Below are 24,772 nucleotides of genomic sequence, written 5' to 3' on the forward strand. Positions count from 1 at the left end.
ATTATGTTAAAGCGATCAGGTTATCTTTAAAGTGAAGATACTCTTACTTCAAATGTTCATATGTATGTATGAACAAGTTCTCTAAAGAGCACTTCATTCTTGAGAAGCCACAGTGGCCATATTATCTGCATTCCTGCAAACAGGTGACAAATTCATGTTCAATAAAAGCACTCCTTTTTTTCGACTCATTTAAATCTTTTCCTGGATTTGCAGATTGTGGAACTTCTCTGATTTTTTTTCCTAATTCCAAATTTGTCATAATAAACATTCTGTTTCCAGTAGCAGCAATTTTACATCACTTGATGCATGTTGGTCTCTGCTCCTGCAATCCTCCAGCTGTGCTCTTCTGCTTCCCTGCCTGTTGTCAGTGCCACCACCACCACTTTCCTGCTAATTTTACTTTGTCTCAATAGGAAAAAATAATCATTACCTTGCCTACTTTATCATTCAAAATTCAAGTATTATTTTTTCAGTGACATGCCAAGTTTCCTGGTTTCTGTGGTACAATATAGAAATATAGCAGGTTGCTTTGTTATAGCACATCATCCCTGTGTTCCCTGTACAGTAGTTAAAACTAAAAATAGGATTTTGAGAAGTTTTAAGCAAAACCATCTCACCTGCTTAGATTGCAGGGTTTAATGCTACCCAAGTGATCCAAGCTCTTAACTGGAAAGAGAAAACAAAATGTGATGCCTCTTCTATTGGAAAAATATATAACTAGTAACAGGAACGTCCAGAGCCTTGAGACGCTTCAAGGGGTATTTACAGAAAGAAGTATTGTCTGTTCTCTTCGTGAGCAACTATTGCCTATGAGTGAAAGAAAACCAAACAGCAATTTCAACATAGTCAATATACTGCCATGATTAATATGAGCCCAGAATGAATAAGAGCCTGCTTCTACCAACTGGTGCCAATAATGGCTCAAGGGATTTGTCTGTTTGTTTGGAATTTTTAAATTAAACATGCTTTTGTATGAGAACTGTAAGCAATATGCCCAGCCTTTGCCACATCATTCATACCAATGCAGGTTCCCCCCTTGCATCTGTGAGGCATTAGCTGGCTCTGCTGTGGGGAGGAGAGAGGATGTATGAGCTGGAATCCAATTGCAGGATCAAGACAGATTATGCAAAAATCCAATAAAAGCATTTTCCCAGCAGGGAGATGTATGCCAAAGAAAATAATGCTATTTTCAAGATTATTCAGCAAATACTCTAGTTTAGAAGAGTTCATGTCAGTTCCAGAATAATGGACAGTTCATATTTGTCCTTCAGATTCTTAATCATGCTCATGAAATGATAATGAAAACATTATCTGGGAGATTAAAAAAAAAATGTAATTGGGCTAAGAAAATTTCCTCTGAATAAATAATGTTTCCCCCTTGCCCCATCTTTACCTAGCAGACTTTCCTTGGAGCTGTAACCTCCCAGCCTCCTCTACATTAGTGAGCCAGTCTTGAAAACTTTACTCCTTTTTGGCCCTGGGCATACACTACCCTCAAACACTGGCTGAGCATCACCTCTGTCTGTCTTTTTGCTGCCCTCATGGCTACCCTGGAATAGTGAAAGGAAATCATGCTAGTCCAGGTGGTTGTGTGTCAGGACTTCTGTTTCATACAGCTGCTTTTATGGGAAATTACAGGTACCACTGACTGTAACGCTGCCTCTGGGACTGTCCCATGAAAATCCCTCAGAAATTAATTTAAAAGTTCACCAGGAACCTGCTTACAAAGCAGAGAGAGCTAGCTTGGGTAGGGGAGAGGAGGCCATAGTACTGCAGGCTGAGGGGACACAGAAGAGCCTCCCAGGGGAGCACTTTTGCTGGGGAGAAGGCAGGGATTGCTCGCAGGCTGCTTCCTGGGATGTCTGCCTTCCAGGGCAGCAACTGGCTTGCAAATGCATTGCAGTTTGCCACAATCCCCTCTTGTCTGGCTGCTTAGAGAAAAGGCATCGTGTTGGTTATCCTCCCTTGTAGGAGGGGCAGAGGCCTATCTGTAGAACAGATGAAGAGGACAGGGTGAAGCTGACACAGAGACCATCCCCAGGGCACAGCTCTTGTGGCATATCAGACCTCTGCTCCCCTCATTTCATCAAATCATCACTCCTTGCCCTGCCCATGGCAGAGGGGGTTGGAACCAGATGGTCTTCAAGGTCCCACCTGTCCCAAATCATTCTGTGATTATTCACAGCCTTTTCAAGCTCTGGAAGTGGATGTCATTTTCAAGGGGGAATACAAGATGCTTCCTTAAACCCTTCTTCCTGTTCTAATGAGTTGATAGTATTTTTTCAGGAGGATGTTGAAGCAGAACAGACACATGCTAACTTTATAGACAGCAGAACAGACACCAGACCCCTGACTTTAATTCTTACTTTTGTAAAGACTACATGTCATGCCCAACTAGAGATGACAGCAGCCCTGTTGCAGGTGTTAGCATTGTGGTGGCTTGTTCCCACCTTGTTAGGAGTATCTCAAAACGTTCACAGAGCAAAGTCACCCTCCTTTATCACATCATTCTTCCCCCTGCCAAATTAGAACTCCAAACCCCATGCTGCCAATTCCACTGGCCCTCTGCTCCACATTGCTGCTCATTCCAAGCCACATCCTTCCTTGTGAGGCCATCAGCCTCCTCAGGCCCACTCCCTTCCCATGTGGCAGCTGCGAATGACAAACATCCAGCGTTCAGCATCCACACAGGAACATCTCAGGAATTCTCTCTGCTTTTGGCAAACCTCCTGCCCATCCCCAAGCACTTGCTGTATCCAAGCTGTGCAGGTTCCTCAGTGAGCACAGCTGCCTCCCATATGCTCTGGATTGCATGGGAAAGCCAGATCCACTTCCACAGCCCGAGCCAACAGGCAGGATACTTGAGCTGTTGCCAATAAAACAACCCTGCAAGAGGAAACAGCAGACAAACTTCCTCAGGGTGCAAGAGGCTTGGACTCCAATCCCTGGTTAGATGCCTGTTCAGAGATTTCACTAAGCAGTATAAATGCACAAATACTGCAAACAGGGCAGCAGAGGCACAATGTCTGGCAGGAGATGCTGGTTTAATTTGTACCTCCAGATGCCAAAAGGGGACAGTGAGATCAGTCCCCAGCAGTGTGGGCCCTTGACACCATGCCAAAGCAAGATGAGAGACAGGCTGCATGCAGTGCTCCAATATCCCTGCACTTGCTGCAATCAGTACAACTAGGTGTTTGCAGATACAGGATTCAGCATTTTAGCTGAGGATACGAAGGCACCAATTATTACAAAACTAGTTCAGGTGTGTGAATCTGTGTTGAGATACACACACTGCTAATCAGCCTCAGCCACAGAACATGAACAGCTGGAAAAACTTTATGTCTGAAGTCCAAGGTTTGCCAAGATAAAAAACAGGCATGCCCAGATTTCTGGTGCCATGAGTATACCCTCACTAAGCAGACGTGGGGGAGCCTAAAAGATACGTTATGAGCCCTAAAAGTTATGAGCCCAAGACCCTCAATCTGCTAATCTATAACACAGGTTTAGTGGACATTTATGTTGTTGCTTTGTTGGAGTTTTCTATACTTCAGTCACACCAGCAAGGTGTATGATTTACTAATTTTTCATTCTGGCTCACAGAATGCCATTTTCTATCTTGAATTTAATTAAAGTATTTCAGTCTTCAGGAGTACTCTATTCTTACTTCTTCTGAAATATGCGCATTTTATTGAAACTTAGAGCCAAATCATAGTTTAATTCTGTAATTAGCTTCTGTAATTCACGTCAAAACCTGAATGTGAATTCTCAGGAGCAAATCTAACTGCCTGAAGATGAAGCAACCATCAGAAAACAATTTACACTAAGCAAGGTGAAAAAAAACTCACCACATACACAAGTTAGAACAAATTTGTAGTTGCATTTTATTTAATCAATGAAATCTACCTTAAAAACACAAAATCAAATTTAGTAACCCAATACATTGGATTAGAGGAAGCTTCAAGCTTTTAAGCACAAGCCAGAAGTCACAGTCTCAAGGAGAGTTTCAGAGGCCAAAGCAATACACTGGAACAAAGTAGTGTCTTTTTGTGGAGACATGCTCCCTGCACCATTAGCGTGGTTTTGGATGCAGCAGGTATTTTTAGCTGTCAGTTATAAAAAGAAGATTTTGTATTTGTTTTATAGTTAGGTTTGTTGCATCGCTTACCTAGGCCCTGGATTAATGGAGAGAACAGGCAAGTTAAAAGCCCTTGCCTGCTCAATTACTACCAACAGACAATTTACATTGTGGTAAAGCTAGCTTTATTTAAATGAGGTTCAGACAAGAAGTAACTTTACATATTATTAACAGCTTTGGAGCTACAAACGTAAGAATCAGGATTACACAGGTCATGCTTTTGTTATTTTGTTTTACCTGCTGCAGTTATTGCAATATGGCTTAAGGTACATAGGTATACAATTTGTACAAATTCAGCCAAGTTTGCACTTGTGAGGTGTTATTAAGAGCATCATTACCTTGCAAGCCAATCTAAATGCGTGGAAACCAACTGAGGTTTTTGGAATCGCCCAAAGCTAAGGGGGAAGGCTGCCTCTAACAATGGACAGAGATAGACTGGATTGTTTGAAACCACATTGTTTGGCTTTAAATATTTATATCATTCGCTCTGAGGTAAGGAAAAATCTTTTGATGCTTCCACGCAGGCAGCACCAGATGGTGCAATCACACCAGTGCAATCAGTCACATCGCTCGCTGGACGCGCAGCCTCGAGGAGAGGCCAGCACCTGCCGTAACAAGAGCATTTGTACACTAAAGCTGATTTTAAAATAAATTACTATACAGGTATGAGAGTGAGTTATTGTTCAACTTGATGGGCATTGGTTTCACAATGTGTGATTGTAACCTTCACTTTGGAAATCAGAGCTGAAAGTACTGACTTGTACCCCTTATTCGATTTTAACGTAAACAACAAAGGAGAGGACCAATTCCTGTTGGGGACAGACATCCCAGGACTCTCAATCGTGGGGCTTCTAAGCATCTTTATATCACCCTACCCATTCTGGTCTCACCTGCTCTCAATCCAATCCACCTTTCATGAAGCTTTTTAAGACCTCAGGACCCCAAAAATCTCATCAGCTTTTTGAAATTCAAGGCAGAATTCATTACCAAGTCCCTTTTTTCCTCTTTTCTACTCCTGCCTCAGAAGAGACAGAGAATTGTCAGGAGTGGGGAGAATTTCAAAAAATGGTGAGGTGGGAAAACAGTTCAGGCAGGGACTGGGAAAGAAGGAAGTGTGTATGCAGGGAAGATGTTAAGACATTATAGGGCAGGGAAAAGCTTTGCCTTGGATGGGGCGGTCACCAGAAATTAGCAGAGCTTGGAATCAGAGGGGTGAGATACAAAGTGGCACCAGAACAAGCGGTGGTGTCTGGAGGGTTCTCAGAAACCAGGGAGGTCGGCAAGTAGAAGCGAGCAGTGGGTCAGGTCAGGGCTCTCCTTTTGTCATTAGAAATATCATAGTTCTACATTAAAATCAGAACTGGGTTTAGGGTATACATATAAATATTCAAAGCAAGACAGCCAAATTTTTGGAGAGATTTTACAGGGGGAAAAACCTGGAACAATAAATAGGAAACTACGTGTTATCAATTTCTGCTCCAATAAGTATCAATTTCCTCTCCAGGCTACTCTACAATATTCATTTAAGGGAATGCCTAAACAGTACAGAAGTATCATCGCTCTACATTAAAATCAGAACTGGGTTTAAGACATACATATAAATATTCAATACATTACAGTCCAGTCCTGAGACCTGAAGTCTGGAACAACAGAGGAAGGGTATTTTCCATCTCCTTTCAAAGCTACACTGTAGATATAATTTCTGACTGAATCAGGCCTGCACAAATACAACTGAAAGATGGACAGAGATACCTGAATGGGACTGAAAGGCAGCAAACTTGAGCACCTTGCTCAAACAATTTGTGCGTGATCCAGTTCCTGCTGTTTGACAGACGTATCCAGAAGTCTCATGTGTTCTCATCAGCCAGCCCTCCTCTTCCCCCTCACACACAAGCTGAGTAGCACCTACAGCCATTCACAGGTCAGATCAAGGCAGCTAGGAAAGATGTGAGTGGTAAGGGAGACTGCTAAACAAGGGAGGGAGACTCAGGGACAAGTGAAGGGATTCAAGGAGGTTGGACAGTCAGGACACACATTAAATGAGGGCACAGTAATAACCATGGCAAAAATTCTAGTGGTCTGCCCAGTCAATGAGTGGTGCAGCTCCAGTCTTAATGGACTATTTTGGGCAGAGACAAATAACCTTCATGGAACACAGGTATGGATACAGCCAATATTAAAGGCATTGTTTTTTAACAAAAATGGCAAGGCGAGGTCTTCAAAAGAACAGATGCTAACATCCAAGAAGAAAGGGTAGTGAATAAAGCTCCTGGTTCTGTGGCAGGATTGTCAGTTGTTCTCTAGGACTGGCATCTCTCCACATGCCACATGGATGCTTAGCACATCTGAAAGAAAGATGACAGTAAAAAAGCTTTAGTAATGACTGCTTACTTTCTCAAGAATACATTATTTCCCCAAGCAGTTCTCAGAGATAAAGGTCTTATGACTTAGTGAAGCAAGTGCAGTACATATCCTAGGGAGAGACTGTACTTGTAATTTCTGATTCAAATTCCTCTGAAGTGTAAAGAGTTTTGTACATGAGGCACTCCAGGTTTACCATGGAAGGCAATACTCACATCCTTCAGGATTTTAAGAAGAGCTTTGTTAGAGAGTGTGTCTGCACATTAAATTGAATACATTAAGTGTGTCATGTGAGTTCCTACCTAGGAAAACTGAAAAATACATTTACTACCTCCCAGAAATACCACACCAAAATATAGGCCAAGTCCAAGGCTACTGAAGTGAGAGCAGCCCTACAGCAAAATAATTAACAACAAAACAAACAACCACAACACATCAGAGAGGACAGTTTAGAGATCCTCACAACTATCTTAGAAAAAGAAATAAATTACTGGCTAAAAATGCTACTTACATTCAAGGCGTCAGAGCCACTGAGTTCTGACTTTGTCTATCACAAGATGTTCCTTCTTGACAACCTTCATCCTCCCACATTTGTGTTTTCCCATCTTCCACTGGTGGATGATATAGTTGTTCCTCACTTTCTCTGCATGTTTGCTGTCCTGTATGTTGGTCTGAGATTTCCATAATGTACCCAACCTCTTTTTCCCTTAATTTTGGTGTGTGCATGTCTAGGGTGTCTTTGGTTGAATCTTCTGAAGTACTTTGTTCTAGGGTTGATTTCTGAAGTCTCACATTTCCCCTCGAAATTTCTTCAGAGCTTGTCACGACTGTTAAAGAATTCTGACTTTGCCCATCTTTCAGCATCTCAGAAATTAAAGGCATGTCCTTTTTCTCCACAGTTGCATGGATTTCTGCAGACTCAGTTAAGGTAGCAGTTTTCACTATTCCTGTTTGCTTGAGCTCTTGCTCCTTACTTTGTATCTCTTCCTCTTTTACTGGAAGCTGTTGATCTACCTGTGTACTTCCCAGAAGTTCAGGTACAATTATATCTGATGGGCTTTTCCCTATGGACTTAATGCTCTCCTCTGACTCAAGGGCAGCCGACTCTTCTGCTTCTGCAAGTTTGTGAACGGCTGACTGGATGGCATTCAACACAATTTTTGTGCTCTGGGACTCTATGATCACAGACTGAATAACATGCTTCTGAAATTCAGGGTGGCTGGGAGACAGACTGTGACTGGAAGGAATGCCATTGTGTTCAGCCTGCCCTGTGCTCTGGGGCCGCTCTTGCTCCTCTGATACTCCATTCATGGAAGCACAAGTCACTCCAGGCTTGGGTGCCTCCACACCAGCAAGCTCTGCAGTCCCACAGCCTGAACAGTCAGTGTTAGAAACTGGGACCTCCTCAGAAGCCATTTGCTCTGGAGTAGTTGCCAAGTGTACAGTTTTGGCTGTCACGTCTGAGCGTGTCGCAGTTTCTGCCACGACATGCTCTCCACCTGCTGCAGCTGCTAGAGCCACAGGTGTTTTCAGAGCCCCCAAGCCTTCAGCCTGTGGAAAGGCTGAGCCAGAGCCTTCCTCTTGCGGGACAGCAGTTGAACATTCATCGTGTGTCACAGATTCCTGTTTTCTGTATTCAAATACTTCTTTGGCTCCATCCAACAATTGCTCATTTTTCTTATCTTCTTTCTGGAAACCTTGACAGTTCAAGGTTTCTACAAGTTCTTGTCCTTTTCCCACAGTCTCTTCTCCAGCCAAACTGCTGGGTGTTTCACATTTCTTAGGACATTTATCAGTGATAACAGCACTTTCATTTTCAACAATCTCTGGGCATGCTGATGATAAATTAGATGCCCCATCTGCTTTAATCTGCACGGGAGCCTCAGCAACGACGGAAGTGCCCTCCAACCGTGTTTCAGATTTGAGCACAGCACCTTCCACTTCATCACTCTTGGAGGGGGTTTCAGCTGTTTTGTCTCTGCATTGTGGCTCTGTGACAGGCACAGAATCTTTTGCTGCAATGTCCCTGTCACACCCATTGCTCATGCTCTGCTCAGCATCTGCAGCTGCTTCTGAGCCAACTGTTTTTGAGGGAAGGGCAGAGGCTTTTCCCTTGCTCTGCAGTAGAACCTCAGGAACAGTGACTTCTGCGCTTTTTACTCCGTTGTGCACAGCATCATCTTCCTCTCTCCGGGCAGGTGTCCTGCTAGGAACTCCTTCAGCACAAACTTGTTCTTCTGAGTCAGGAATTCCATCTTGTTTCTCAGTTTTAACAGTGACAACTGCTTCTGTGCACTCTGATCCCACAGTGAGCGTTCTGCCCTCTCCTTCAAGCTTTTCAGCTGTAAGCCCCAAGGATGAGGTTCCATCCTCTGTCTTGTCCTGAACCTGTGAAGAATTGCAACAGATCTGTGAAAAGGGCTACAAGCAGGGAGTGACCAGCAATGTTCTAGGTGAAAAACCGCAACACCCAAAAGGACAAGTGTTATGGGAAGAGCATACAGTGATGACACAGGGATTAGTACCTCACCAAGACCCCAGCCTGTGTCATTTCTGAGGACATGTAGCTCATTAAACAAAGGGCAACCTAAAATTAACTAAAGGAAGGGACAGCTGGCAGCACTTGAAACAAAGAATAAGCCAAAAGATGAGGAGGTAGGGAAGAAGGTAGGAATGTGCCAGCCACAGCAACTACAGCATTTAAAGCTGGAGATAGTGGTGTTGTTTCCATGTCCTCCCTTTGCAGAGGTACCTCAGCTTCACCTGGATTTCTGCCCACAACTGAAGATACCATCCAATGTGTATGGTGCCACATGGATCACATCTGTATCTCAGGTGTTCATATAGTATCTTCAGTCACTTTGTGCAGTGCAGGAGCCCTAATGACAATCATTTCAGTACCTCTGCATCTATGCACACTATCTCCCACTCCATTATTGCATCCACCTCACTCTGCACACAAGCTGCACTGCCTGCTGCTTCTGGACAGCCGTGTATCTCTCACTGGAAATGAACTTCAGTTGCCTCAGGCTACACAAGGAAGGTTCTTGACAGTAATATACCCATAATCTGGTTCTAAACAAGGCACAGTACCTAACACTTGCTGACTTTTACTTTGACAAATGAACCTTTGTGTTATATGCAATACTTACTGCAGGCTTTCCTTCTGGAGCACATTGATCTCTTGTCTCATCCGGTGTCAACTCTGTAATGGGCAGTTTCTCTTGCTCTGAAGGCTCCTGGTTTGCAAGCAGCTCTTCCTTGGGAGTGATGGCTTTGATGCTGTGAAACTCTTTGTCATGTGATAAAGTTTCCTCTGTTGTCGTCTGCACTTCATTTACTTCTTTATGGTCTTCTACATATCCTTGACATCCATCCGTGCTTTCTTCCATCACAGAAGGTATTTCACTTTTTGCTGAACCTTCAGGTAATACGTTCTCTTCAACTCCGTTTTGGCCCTGAATGCTCAGTGCATTTTGCTGGGGCTGGGAGCCATCCTCTTTGTGTTCAAGCACAACGGTTTCCTGGCCGACAACATTCCCATCTTTAGCAGCACCTTTCACCTCTGACTCCGGTCCCTGTACTGTTGTAATTATAGTTTCTGTCACAGCTCTTTCACTAACAGGCTGTGTTACATCTGATTTTACTCTTTCAGCAACTTCATGAAGAACTTTTTGTGTCTGTTTGTCTAATTCTTTCAAATTTTGTTCGGTGGCCTCTACTTCTTGAACTGGTGTAGCTTCCTCTGTAGTATCTGGGGTTTCTAACAACTGTGAAACAGCAGAAACCATCTCAGTTGTCTCCTCAGCAAGGGACACTTCCATGGTTTCTTCAGCACAGGAAGCTTCTGCTGTCTCCAGAGCAGTCACAGCTTCAGAGGTTAGCTCCAGCTCACTTGCTGCGGTGTCATCGCTTACATCCTTTCTAGTCTCTGGCACTGTCTCAGCAGCTACCACTGCATCCTCCACAGTAACACCTGGTTCAGCTGTTTTCTGAGTTTCCTTCTCTTCCTCTTCTCTCACCTGCTCAATGCACTCTGTCAGAGCAGCAGATATCCATGATGGTGACCTTTCCTCAATGCTGCTCACTGCCCTTTCTTCTTCCACAGCTACTGCATGTATCAGCCCTTCAGATCCTTGCCCCGTCTTTAGGGTCTCCTTTTCTGCTCTCTCTTCCTCTGAGGTTTGTTCTCTCGTCGCTTCAGCATCTTTCGCTCGTTGAGCTTCCATTTTCTCCTGTTCTGCTGCTTCATACTCAGATAAAGGAACAACAGCTGGAACATCAGAATCTTCCTCAGCTGTTTCTGCCATGTCTTCTCTCGCTTGTTTAAGATGAGCTGGTTCTGGCTTTCCATCTGACTTTTTCTTCCTGCGCCCAGGCATCAGTTTTCTAAATGGAACCCATGATTCATCTTTTCCAGGCTCACCATCCGATGTTGAATGCTCCACAACAGAGTCTTCACTTCTCTCCTCCATTCTGGTTTTGGATCTCCTTCTTGGAGTAACTAACCTTTTAAACGATTCCCATGTTGAAATACCTTCACTTTCAGATGGACTTCCAGCCTGCTCCGGGGAAGAATTCCCTTGTCCTTGGTCACTCTCCTGAGAGCTAGTAAGAACTGCATCTGTCGCTGTTTCTTTGCTCTGTCCAGACTCTTCTACTTTTTGGCTTTCTTCATCAGATGATGATGACTTCCTGGCTCTTTTCTTTGAAGAACCTACACATATAAAAGTTTCCCAGGAGACAGAGGTATCAACTTTTCTTTTGGGCTCTTCTGTAATTTTCTCTGGTTTCTGGTCAATCCCATTTTCTTGTATTTCTCCCTGATTTTCATCAGCAACATTTTCAGTTGCACATACTGCAATATTTTTTGTCTTATCAATTTCTTCTTCTTTATCACTTTCAGAGGGCCTTCTGGCACGTTTCTTGGGAGTCACCATCTTTTTAAATGATGCCCAAGGTGTAACAATTTCTCTTTTTCGCTCCACATCTGTAATTGTGGCATCCTCACTTTCAGTGACCTGCATTCCATCTGTGGATTTTTCCAAAGAGGGAATTTCATTCATCTCCTCAGGAGAAGAAGCAGAACTCTCCCCCTTTTGTTCCTCTGGGCTATCTGGGGAATCTGATAACTGCTGAATTGGCTCACCCTGTTCCCCTAACTTAGATTCTTCTCTTTTACCTTTTTGCTTCTTTCCAGACAGCTTTTTCAACCCAGTACCTGTAAAGAGTTTCTTCAAAGGGCTACCTTGTAATTTAGTCTTTTCTTGAGAAGACAGGAGTTCTGCTTCATTTGTGATACCTTCTGGAGGCTTCTTTCCAGCTGCCTCTTCAGAAGTTACTTCCACGGTTGTTTCATCTGGTTTGACAGTATCAGTTGTATCTGCGCCAGGTTTTCCCTGCAGTCCTTCATCAGCGGGTTTGACTGACTGTTGATTATCCTCTGTGTCAACGGATTGTTCAGAAGTAGAAGAGAGTAGTAGTTCTTTGCTTTCTTTCTTCTCTGTGGTTCTATCCAGAGCTTCTCCCTGTGCAACATCTTCTGCTGTGGGTGACATTTTTAATTCTGCTTCCTCCGTTTTGTCATCTAATGTCTCTTTCCCAAGTAGAGCATTTTTACTTCCTTCTTTTCCTTCAGATTTTCTAAGCTGATCACTAGAAATTTCCATTGCCTCAGACCCTGTTTCACATGTCTCTTCAGAGGCTATTTCAGTTCTGTCATCTCTTTCACACTTTTCCATTGACTCCAGTTTTTCTCCCACAGGTAGGCCTTCTGAGGATGTTGTCAATTTTCCATTCACACTGTCAGTGACAAGAGGTACCACTGACTTTGTTTCTAGTGGTTTCTCTGTCACCTCACCTTCTTTCTCTCCTTCTTCAGTTTTTTCTTCCTCTTTACCAAGATTTTCTGGGACTTCCACCAGTTTCCTTTCTTGATCATCTTTTTTTTCCTCTGCACTTTCTTTTACAGCTGCTGGGTCCTCTTTTTGCCCCTCCTCATCATGCTTGACTACCTCTTTCTTTTCACTTCCTTCTACTCCTGTGGCTGACAGAGTCTCTTCTGACTCCTGCATTTCACCTTCAGTTTGCTCCTTTTCATGCGCTTCAACAGTTACTGCTGTCACATTTCTCTCTTCATTTTGCTTCTCAGACTCAGGTTTCTCCTCCCTTTCACTGATTTCAGTTGTTAATGTTGTCTCCTCTTTTTCTATCTCCTCTTCTTTCACAGGAGACTGTTGTTCATCTTCTTTAGGCTTCCTAAAACTTTTCTTTTTTCTAAATCCAGTCCATCCTTGAGTAAAAAGTTTTCTTAATGGTGATGCAGTTTCAGTGGCTAAGGCAACTGTCTGAGAACAAGTCTCAGTTGCTTCTGGTATTTTAGGAGATTCTTCTTCTGTTTTTTCGTTTTTCAGTGTATCTTTGGTATTGTCTTCTGCAGAGAGTACATCCTCAGGCACTGCTGTTTCTTCTGAGGCAACTTCTTTTTCATCATCAGCTCCTTCAGGGACCTTTGCTTCCTTTTTCACAGTAAGCAGCTGAACGGGTTCTGATTTTCCTGTCTTTTCCTTCTTCACTGTGAATCTGAACCCAACGAATTTAAAAACCTTTTTAAAACCCAGATCATAAGACTGTGGCTCTGCCACCTGGTCTTCTGCAACTTCTTCCAAAGCTGGCAACTGCTTAATTGATTGAGCATCCTCCTTCTCAGCATCTACACCATCTGTGGTGCCCGAGTCAGATGGATTTGTCTCCATAGTTTCAGTGTCTTCCTTCACAGTTACACTGGAATGTTCTGTTTGTCCAACTGTTTAAACAACAAAACCCCAGTTAATTTCCTTCTAAATTTAATGTTATAATATACCTTTATATATTTTTTCATTATTACTAATTTTCATAAACATACACGTTCTATTATTATCTGCATATCTTTTCTATATGCTAGTAGTACATTTTTAAGAATTTGTTTCTGTTCTATCCCTATTATAATTATTTTCCTTCTTCACATCATTCTACAATTCTTTCCACACTTTATTTGCAAATATACCTTCAAAGCTTATATTCTCTTATTCTATAGCCTGATTTTGCAGTTCTTTTTGTGTGGCTTGTGGGTTTTTTTACTTTAAGGCAAACTTAGGTGAAAAAAAAAATTATCATAGACAATACTGAATAATATATACAATTATTCCTGAAGCAAAGCTCATTAAATACTTCCATGCAGACAGACACATCTGAGGAAACCCAATGAACAAAAAAAACCTGCAAACAAACAAAGCAAAACAAAACTCAAAAGAAGCCTGTTGACCTAAAACGATGACAAAAAAAGGAAGCTAATTTTACAGCTCTGTCCCAAAAGAATAGTAAGATGTGAAAACACCCATGGGAAATCAACTGTTTTTCTGAAAACTCGTAACCCCTACAAAACACATAACAATATATTGCTTTGAAGATCACGAATCTTTGGAATTCTTCTGTACAATATATGTATGTATTCAATACATACACACACACCATCACCATCTACAGCAATTCCATGTTGTTTAGAATTAATAAAGTTGTTACTATGCAAGAAGGTAAAATCCCCCACTGCTCACAGGTCTGTCTGCATTATCTTTTCTTTGAGGACGGTTTGAATTTTTTGTTCAGGTCACGGGCAACCCCCCTCTCTCAGTCTTGCCAGGATAATTTAAGTATTATTTCTCCTCTGGCCAACTCAAGTTCAGAGACTGGCATTGTAAATTACATCTATGGCATATTCAAGACACCAAAAGATTCTTGGGCTTGGATGCTGCTAGGATTTCAGTTTAATATTCTCCTTGATCCTAGATTTTGTGCAACCGGCAAAAGTGCAAGGGCACGAAGGAACATACTCTTCCCTCTGACCAAACCTGTTAGAATGCCAATAGGGAAAAATAAAATTATTTAAAAATGTTAAATGTTGAACAGCAACACCCTAAAAGAAGACATGGTCCCTTTCTTTTAAGCTGTACATGTGCTACTTCAATGTTCAGAAGCAGGAGGAGACAGCTTTACAAAGCATGGGATCATCAACTTCCCAAAGTGATTTGGTTTTTATTTGAACCACCTTGAAGCTGTCTCTGACTGTGCAGCTGGCCTTACTTTGCTGGAACACCCGACCCCCACAAGTCCCTCAACGCCTGTTGCTCTGCCCACTTCTCCCTTTTTCAAGGGCTGCTTCTTCAGAAGCACACAGACAATGCAGTCCAGGTAAGGCTGCAACTAACTACACAATAGGCAAAACAAAATCTACAAGGATAATGGCTTCTAACTGCTACGGAGAGGGCAAATTATGTTTCACTATCAGCAGCCTACTGGTTGTTGTTTCCAAGTCAACAAAAGCAAAGCTTTTTGTTTTTCCTTTATCTAACAGTGCAATATTATTTACCTCAATTGTTAACTCCTAATTCAATTAAAAGCCTGATCTCTGCTAACATGCTAACTCGCCAAACATTTCAGACCAGAGAAGTTTGAGCTGAGCCATTTGTGAGGGCGAAGGGCAAGACAAAACAGACATTTTGAAGAAGCTGCCGGAATTTTTTATTCTATTGGTAATATACCTCTTGCGAACATCCGTACAATCCACAAGCAAAATAACTCTTATCAATCAAACACTTCTGTTTATTTCAAACACATTTTGTTTATTTAGTTTTATTTTGAGCCTATACAATGATAAAGTCAAGGAACCACTCTTGTATCTGTGTTCATTTATTCTTAGGTCTGGAAATAAAGTCCTTGTCATTTCCATAAAATAATGTAAGTTAACAGAAAACTGTCAAAGGCTTAATGGGAATTCATGAAGTTAGAGGCACTTCTTCAGAGGTTATCTTCAAAACATCACATATTTTGTAATTACTTGGTAACAGGTACTTTAATATATTCTTAAGCTTGTTTACACTAAAAGTTATTCTTTTGGCTTAACCAGCTATGAAGCTAAATGCTGATCATTTAACACTGAATAAAAATTTCCACATGAGCAAGGCCTCTTAGCATCTCTGCTCGAAACAAGGTCCATAGAATCTTTCTGTTTGTCCCAGCCCTGCATTAATGCAACATGTTTATTCTCAGACACATGAAAATCTCCATCTGACATGAGTTAGATAAAGGTAGACTGAAATACAGGGCTGAGAGCAAGTGGGGAATTCTGGGTCTAAGCAGGAAGGACCAGAAGTGCAGGGAAGGGAATGGAGAAGTCAGGAGGGCACTTGGGACTGCTGAGCAGCCAGAGACATGGACTTCTATGGGCTCACCTTTCCTCTTGCAAACACTCCCTGGGAATGCATGCCCTTCAAACATTGAAAACCTTGAGGTTTCAAAAAATTGTAAAAAGGTGACATTTTTTTATTTATTCATAATTTTTTCCTAATTCCCCTAAGAAAACATCCATTTGGAAGTTTCCTTCCAAATTTCCTTCCAATTCTGTCCCAAACCAGAACAGGTGTTTAGTGTAAATTCAGTGTTTAAAATGAGTTTCAGGTATTACAGATAAATGGAATTACCGTAAGAGTGGAATGATAAAGAATATGAATAAACGAGGCATTTCATTTCCAAAGAAAGATAAGATGTAAAATCAGTATAATAAAGGTGTCTCTTCATATTTAAGATAAGTATTCAAAGGGTTTTTGCTTATTTTGTTTATAAAATGAGGCGTTTATAACACCCAAAGATAAAGACCATGTCTCTGTAAAATGCTTTGCAGGTGAAAAGAGCAGCGACTATTACAAAATCTGCAGGTATGGGCATGCATTACAATAGCAAATGCAATCATAAACACAGAGAACACCGAGTTTAGAGGCAGTGATAAACTCTCAGAATTGTTAAGCCAAGCTGACAACAATTAGGTCTTCCTTGTCAGTCCACTCAGCAGACATGCTACCTTGCAATACTTCACTAAACACAGTGCAAAAGGAAAAACTAACAGAAATATGGACTGACTGAACGCACTTACTAATACCAGTCTGAAAATCACAGTTATGCTACAACACACCACACTTAAAGGTAAAAAACCCTCCCTCACGGTGCACAGATGATATACTTAAGAGACTTTGCCCGAGCACTGCTCCTTCAATTCCATCAAAGGATTCAACCTGTCCAGAAGGTATTTCATCCCCAAGGTAACATTCCAGTGTCAGCTGTTAAGTGACCTGCTGCTGCTGCACCCAGTCTCTACTTTGTCTCCTCCTCTAACATTTTAAAATCCTGGAAGATTCTTTAAAACTGAATTTCTGATGCCCTTCCTCAGCGTTTGAGGAAAGAGGTGCCATTCAGGAAATTTGCCTGCATGTTGCCAGGAGGCTGCCACTGCTGTGTGACAAAGCTCCAGTGCCACAAATATCCAAGCTGTCACAACGCAAACACCTGGAACTTTGTATTTAGCAGTTGTATTCTATAGTCACGTTTTTATTAATGATACTTCAGTGCCCAAACACTGTGAGGGCAATTCTGAACGCAGAAAGGTTTGGAAGTTACTTACACAAGGCATTGCTGGTCAGAGTTCTGTAGCATGTCACTACCACAGGTATTCTGGCAAGACAACCAGCACTTTCTGAATTAATTCAGTGGTTTTGAAAGCACCTTTAAGAAACACCAGACAGGTTCATCCAAACAGCTACCAGAAAACAAAACAAAACAAATAAAGTAAAATACTGATATGAATAACTTTTCCTTAGGTTTCTCCTGAGCAGGGCTATACTTTACTAGCTATGTGCTAGCCAAGGAATAGAATACAACAAAAATATACCTAGAGAAGGTGATAAAGATCAGGGGTGATATCATAAAATTGATACACTTAGCTATTTAAAATCCATTGTGGCCAAGGACCAACACTGAAATTCTATTTTAACTGCTTACATACCGGTTAACTTTTCAAATATTTTTAATTGAATCAAGGTGCTGCTCGTGTTTTAGTAACTGCAACTTTTATTCTCAAAGAAGCTTTCAAAACTGACAGTCCTGAGGACTCAAAGGACTTAATTTCACAATTTCATAGGTACTTAGTCCACCGTAAGAATTTATTTCTATTTTATTAGGACCATGCTGATCAGTTGTTGGAAAATTAGTATTTTCAGAATGACTGAACTCCTGTCTCATCCCATTAAAAATAAAATGAGTAATTAAACTCTTCTTTTTGTAGACTGACAGACACAGTCGGCAGTGCAACTTCACTGCTCCCAGCTCTCATCTCTCTCCAGAAGTGAAAACGTGTTTCTCCCCTGGTAGCTGCCAAAGAGTTAAAAAAAAACCACGGTGACTGCAAGAGTTAAATCTCCAGCACTTCTGTGGGCTCGAAGTCAACCATGTCAACATCTGGAGTTGGTTGACTTTTCCCCCTAAGGATTTGCAGCACAGCGCTGGATTTTTTCCATGAATTCCCTGCATTCTCAATCTCTCAGATGGATGTGACACACACCCAGCGCCCACCTTGCAAACTCCTCTGGCCACTGCAAGGCTCCAGAGGACTTTGTGCATTTTCATTTGTTCAGTGTTCAGGGCCAAACCGTGCTGCTGTCACATACACAACTCTCTCACTAGGTTTGCACGAGCAAAAGCAAATGCTGCAGCCCGGAGCAACTTGCCTTCCTTGTGTCTAGTTTTGCTACAAACACAACTCGTAAAAAAGCCACAAACAAACCACCAGCTACTGCTCTAAAACGCATATGATACAAACAGAAGGCTGTTAAAAAAATCTGAACCAAGCCTGTATTTGTCAAATGCAGCTTTCTCTTAACTGCACAATTCTTCTAATTATCATTAGAAACACTAATGATAATATAAAAAAGGACAAAAATTGATACAAGTAATTAAAAAAACAAGAGACAGCCTGAAATTACAATATCTGTGAAAAACCTACCCTGAACAGATTTATCTAGAATAAAGTAGCTATTTGGAATTATTTGTGAAATTGAGCACTTTAACATTAAAAAAAAAAAAAAAAAAAAGAGAGAGAGAAAAAAAGAAAACTAATCAGTGCATTTACGTTTCCACTGCAGAGTGTACAAACTGGGCACTATACCACAAATTCTGATTATTTTAATCACAAGTTTCAGAAGGTTGAGTTTAATAAATCAAACACACTACTCATGTGACAGTAACAAAATAACACAGAAATATGATTATGTTTTATCCTTCTAATGATTCAATTTTTTTAAACTGCAATTGTGACATTGCTGCTTCTTAACAATCTGTTTTTCACAAATTCTTCCTTCCTTTGCCTGCCACACACCATATTTAATTCCACTTCAATGTACAAACAATTCTTCCATAGAAAGCACATACTACGTCCTTCTCCCTTCTATTCCCTCAATTTTTCAAGGACTGACTTGTCATGTTCATTGCAGGGAACAAGTTCTTTCAGATTAATTAAATAACGAGGGAGGATTTACAGATTTCTGCATGCTAAATCTCAACTGCATATCCATGCGATTCATGAGCTTTTCAACCATGTTATTTCAAAGCTTTTGAAACAAGTATTATTTAGTCTTCAGTTCTCTGGTACTTCAGTAGCAACTGAAGAGTTAGGTTTTAAAATCTCACATACTTTTTGATTATTTTTAAAATCAGAAAAAAGGAACAAGCTGCAAAATACCTATTATTTTTTCATGGCTTAGAGCTCCTTTAGAAAGCAAAAGCAGCATCCCCAGAAAACGACATCATAGAAAAGTAACTGAACAAACAAACAAACAAAAACCTCAAACACACAATCATTTTGACTATGATACTGTAGCATTCTAACAATCCCCAAAAAATCTTTGTTTTTAGAAGATTTTGATTTAGCTGTACTTGTCTGCTCCAACCCAGAGCTTCTCAAATTCCAATTCTGAGCCCAGCTTCTCAAATTCCAGCAGGAAAAGTTATGTATTTCATTTATTCAAGATATTTCTTTTTTCATTTCAGTGTTTCAAGAAACAGCCCTAAAAACCAGAAAACACTGTAGTTCTTTAAAAACAAACAGAAGCCTTTTAAAGCCAGAAGTGTCACTAGCTATGGCTTAGATATAGTTGCTGTAGTTAAAAATTCTTCATTAAATACACTCACAATAATAAACTGCTTTCAGACCAGCACAGCTGTTCTGTTTGGGAACCAAACCAGCATGCTACAAATATTTATGAAATAACATGGTTAGACATGCTGTCCACATCACACATTCAGTGACTCGGTTCTGCTTCTTTAAATAAAATGTATTCACTAAGCATAAGATAGACACAACTCTAGCACTTGGGTCTTTGAGGGGAAAAAATTCATGGCTCCATTAGCAACAAAGATGGGATAAGCAATACAGGCCAGTAAACCCTGAGACATTTTTGAGAACCCCTAATGATTAATGAACAATGAAAAGCAGATTGAAATTTTTTCTTTATCAAAACGACCACATAAAGCCTAATGTAAACATCACAAACTCACCACAAAGGAGATGAAGCTACATCTGCACTAATTAGACACATGACAGCTTAATACACTCCTGCATACCAATAAGCAGAAGTTCCCTGTCCCTTCCAAGAAATGGTAACACATACCACAAGCTAAATGCAGTTCTTGGGAAATGTACTGTAGAAGCAGCTGTGCTGCAGTGAAAATCTAAGGTTCTTCCACAGGAATTATTAAATAAGAAAACCTCAAGCAATCAAAACTCTGCAAACCTATAAAGACATTGCTTTTGAAAAACAGTTTAACCTTTAATTGCTAACAATAAAAGGAAATAAAAAAAATAGAGAGCCCTTGAGGAAAAAGACTCAGCATGTGATAAGCTCATTAAGCATCGAGTTTAATGAAAACCCTATTGTAAACAGCAGTAGGATATCTCCTCGACTACTCACTGATTCAAATCACGTACAGTCCTCCCCAGGGCCCGCTCCAAACGGAGCCGCACTTCTACGGCTTTGTTGTCCATATGTATTGTAAAGTTGGAGTATTTTGCATGAATAAACTCCCCCTATTTGTTGAATTCATCCACTGGCTCTAGCAAACAATATACAAGAGAGTAATTACTAATACAATGAAATAAAGATTTCCTAGATAGCTAGAGCCATATATCATCAATCTGAGAGAAATTCTGATGCAAATTAGCTATCTTTAGGGGAAAAAAAAAAACCATAAAAAATCCGGGGTTTGGTTATTTAAATTTAATAATAGCACTTTGTCTCCCAGAGAAAGGCATGTTTGTCTTTCTTTGACATAAGTTTTTTGAAAAAACGTTTTTTCTTTTAATTCTTTGCTCCTCCAGAAGTCATCTTTTCAGAAAGTCCAATTAGTTTACAGTATTAGCTCTCAGCTTCAGTGGCTTGTGTGCTAATTCCTGAAGTAAGATGTGTGGAGTTCAGCACACACAGCATTGAGTTTTTGGTACTGCAGGCTGGGATCCCGCTGCCCCCCATACACACACTCCCCTTTGCCACTGTGCTAATCCCCTCTGAATCTCGCTTTGTTAAGATAAAACAACAATAGAGCAACAGCTTCATTTCTCTCATGCAAATATTTTTACAACATATAAACGATGCTAACTTCCATATTCCCTCCAATTTCACCAAATTTAGCTCTTAAGGTATTTTACTGCCTTATTGCCTGACTGATGTAAAATAGCACCATCAGTGCAGTCACTACCTTTTCTTTCCATTCCCCGATTTCAGACACCAGGTCATAGCCCCATCCCGCAGAAAAACACTCAGCCAGCACCTCCACATTCACAAAGCCCCGTATCACAGGTACCACATCGTACGTCCGACTGAGGCGATATGACACTTCCTGAAGTTCCAGCAGCGTTGGCTTGGAAGCGGTTCTCACCGAGATAAAAACACTTAAGGCAGACCTTTTAACTCCCAAGGCCCTGCCAGGAATTCCAGAGCCGGTCACCCCGGGGGCTCGGCGCTCCGGGGCTCCCGGGCAGCGGCGCACCGCCCAGCCCCGGCATGGGCACGCTGCTGCCGCCCGCACAGCCCGGGAGCAAACCGCGTGTGCCGGCAGGGCCACGCCGCTTACCCGCCATCGTCACTGTCCCCAGCATGGCTGAAGCCACACCGACACCACCGACTCCCTCTCCCGCTCCGAGGTTCCTCCCAGGGCCGCGGGGCAGCCCCAGCCGGCGGCAGCGGCGCTTCCAGCCCCCGGCACCCGGCTGGCTGCACGGACGGACGGACGGACGGCCGGCCGGCCGACGGAGAGCCTGCCTGATGCAAGTCTGCCCGTCGGCGGGCTGAGCTCTCCCCCGAGCCCCACGGTCGCTCCCCCCCGTCCCGGACAGCCCCGGGCCCCGCCCGAGACCGCCCCCCGCCCGCCCGGCTCTTCCCACCGCTGGCCGGCACAAGGATGGTGCCTCTCGGGGTCCGCCTCGGAACTGCCGCTCCGAGCCCTCATCATCTCCGTCTGCCCCGAAGGGAACAGCGCCGGCCGCCGCTTCCGAACCAGCCGCCCGCTTCAGTTCCCGCTGTTGTAATTCCTGCCCGATGCAGCTTCCCACAAGGCATCCACACCCAGCCTCAATAGATGCTGCTTAAAAGCCCCATGGATATAAACAAAACCATACAAAAACCACGTCTGTTCTTCCACACTGAAATATTTGCTCCTTTGCCTGTTACTGTGGGGTTGGATTGGGTTTGTTTTGTTTTCATTTCTCTGAAGGGTTTTTTTAATTGGAACTCTCTACAACCTAATTACTTATAAATTGCCTCAAATTCTGCTGTCAGGAGTTTCATAGACTCCAGATACTTGTATAATAATTTAATGCTCCTACTGATAGTAAAAAAGGGACGCAATATAATAAAATAAAATGTAAAGGCTCGGTATCTAATACAGGTGCCCTCCTATAATAGCAACACTATTTCTCTTTTGATTACAACTGATTATGTTGAGTATCTCCAAAGTTCTGATGATACTTTGAGCCTTCATCTCTCTGACTCTTGGCCAACTTCCCAGCCAATTTACCACAATATCTGGTTAATTTCATTTTATAGTGGCAACTTTAGTAAGTCTAAGTCGTCTCTCAAGTGGTCTTTTGAATGCAAGACTCAAATAATGATGACAAGAATCAACCACACCAAAAAACTTTTAATCATAAACACTACTGTAGGCAAACACTTTTGTTTCAGTGCTTGGTTTACACAACACTTTACTTCTGAGTTTAGACTTGCAAGCAAGGTGAAATAAACAATGAGTGTAGAACATGAAGTGTAGCACTAAAATGGGAGATTTTTCTATGTGGAAAGATTTGTCTGCATGAAGCAACTAAGAGATACCTCTTCTCCATCTTTATTCATCTGCCTAAGGACAGATGAGGTGGACCAGACTGTCTAAGGTTCAGAGGAGTGGACAAAAAGAAACATCTGAACATGACCTTTATTTGAAGAACTCTTTTTAGTGCTCAACTGGGCAAGTTTTATTTGTCTCTATAGATGATGTCACTTTCATCTATCATTACCAGCAAATACACGCTGCATCATCTTCATAAAAGGATTTTTTCACTTTAAGAGCAAACACATAGTACCGTTTTCCCTTTCATGTAAATAACGCTACCATGTGGACTTGGCTCCACTGAATAGGAATATCACACAACCACAGAGAGATGATTCTCAAAACAAAGTCAAGGTTTTTCAGGCAGCCTACTCAAATCCAGATTCCTAATGCTGTGTGTGTTCACATCATGCCATGCAACTGGTTACACATAATTACCTGCACTCAGAGGAAGCTTCTCACCTCTTCATTACATATCCTAGGAATGTGATTTCCGAACAACTGAAACTACCCAGGATTCTTCAAAAATAATTATAATCTTTGACTATTGGCTTGGAACTCATGCCCTTTTGATGATGGCCTTTTCTTTTACTTGATCAAGAAGCTGAATATCAACACAAAATCTTCTGACACTAATTCCAAACATCAACACAAAATCTTCTGACACTACTTCCAAACATCAAGTATTTTCTTCTTCTTTGTGACACTGTTTAGTGAGTATCCTCCCCCCAATCCCTGTCCACTTAAGAGTAAAATTTTAGAGAAGTGGAGTTTCATGAAAGATAAAACAAGTTGCATTCTGTTTTTATAGTGTCAAAAGTCTCTACTGATATGATTTAAAAAAAAAAGGCACAAAGGCTCAGGATAAGATATGGTAGCCTTTTACTGGGAATTAATGTGAAGATGTGACAAAGAATTGCTTTTACCAGGATTCAAACCCTAGAGTACACCACAGGTTACACATGTGCCTTTAAGGCACTCTACAGGCTGATACTGAAGACAGTGCCTCGTACCCTGTCACCATCCCTTCCCAGCTCACCACCAGCAGCATTAGATTCCTGCTCTGAATGAAAAGCCCTCCCTCTTGCCATCCTGCCAAGAAGTCAGCAGGGAGCAGGACTGCTGAAGCAGATCTCTCAACACACGCCTGTGAACAGGAACAGAGGGAAGCAAGAAGAGGCTGATGAGAGCAGGAAAGGTGGGCTGCCAGATCACACAGGAGAAAGAACAGCACATTCCTGACTGTGCAGCAAGGCAAGGGAGACAGTCCCAAGACAGAACAGACTGGCATGCCTATGATGAGAAAGGTTTTGTGGTCCCAATGCAAATCCAATTAAAAGCTGTAGGAAAGGGAACTTTCATCAGGTAAAACCAAAGGATTAGCAGCCTGTCCCTTTCTATGAGTACTGAATCATTTATCATTAATACCACTGATGAATTAACATATAAAGGATTTCTGCCTTATGAAGGGACAGGCCTATGCACCAGGCATAACACAAGAAGTGGAATCTGAGCTGTTCCTAACAAGTGGATGTCCACCACTGACACCAACACCTTCAGTCCACAAGCCACTTGTCATATGAACTCTCTCCTACAGAGAAAACATCTCCCACAAAACAGTGCCCAAGAAGCACCTGAGCAACAACAGATCACTTGAGTAATACCTGTTCAGCAGCACACAGCTAGTCAATCCCCATTTCTACTTCTCATCCCATTCAGCATGCAGGCCTCTAAGGCATGTGCACTGAACAGGGGTTTGTACTCACCATTTGCTCCAGCAGACTCTGTTTGCTCTCCGGGTTGTTCTTGGAGCGGTGAAGCCACCTCTGACTGCTGCCCACCCAATTCCTTAGATGCTGTAACAGCTCCCAGCTGCAGTGGCTCCTGTGGTGAGGCATCATCCTTCAAACTGTCTTCACCAACATCAGGTACTGGCAAACTTGCATTTAAAGCCTGTGTGGTCAAATATTGATTGAAGGACAGTAGTACAGAAAGATAAAGAGAGAAGGAAAGAAAAAGAAAATGTCAGTATTAGGCTGG

The 24,772-nt window shown here is 41.9% G+C and overlaps 1 protein-coding gene across 6 annotated transcripts in view; it reads right to left on the reverse strand.

Moving 5' to 3' along the window:
- Positions 1–3,857: 3,857 nt before the first annotated feature.
- The window catches only part of AKAP12 (A-kinase anchoring protein 12), a 30,421-nt gene continuing 9,506 nt past the window's right edge, over positions 3,858–24,772 (reverse strand). For 2 of the 6 annotated variants that reach the window (XM_059467336.1, XM_059467339.1), the window contains 4 exons: positions 24,499–24,685; positions 9,649–13,301; positions 7,008–8,884; positions 3,858–6,480 (listed from right to left, as the gene is read on the reverse strand). In XM_059467336.1, coding sequence (XP_059323319.1) covers positions 7,010–8,884; positions 9,649–13,301; positions 24,499–24,685 — 5,715 coding nt within the window. In that variant the 3' untranslated portion in view covers positions 3,858–6,480; positions 7,008–7,009. Of the gene's footprint in view, positions 6,481–7,007; positions 8,885–9,648; positions 13,302–16,985; positions 17,121–21,109; positions 21,138–21,484; positions 21,687–21,794; positions 21,818–24,498; positions 24,686–24,772 lie in introns of those variants that run through there. The other 4 variants (XM_059467340.1, XM_059467341.1, XM_059467337.1 and 1 more) reach the window with 4 other exon arrangements.

The sequence above is a fragment of the Ammospiza nelsoni genome, chromosome 3, assembly GCF_027579445.1.
Source record: "Ammospiza nelsoni isolate bAmmNel1 chromosome 3, bAmmNel1.pri, whole genome shotgun sequence".
Taxonomy (NCBI): Eukaryota; Metazoa; Chordata; class Aves; order Passeriformes; family Passerellidae; genus Ammospiza; species Ammospiza nelsoni.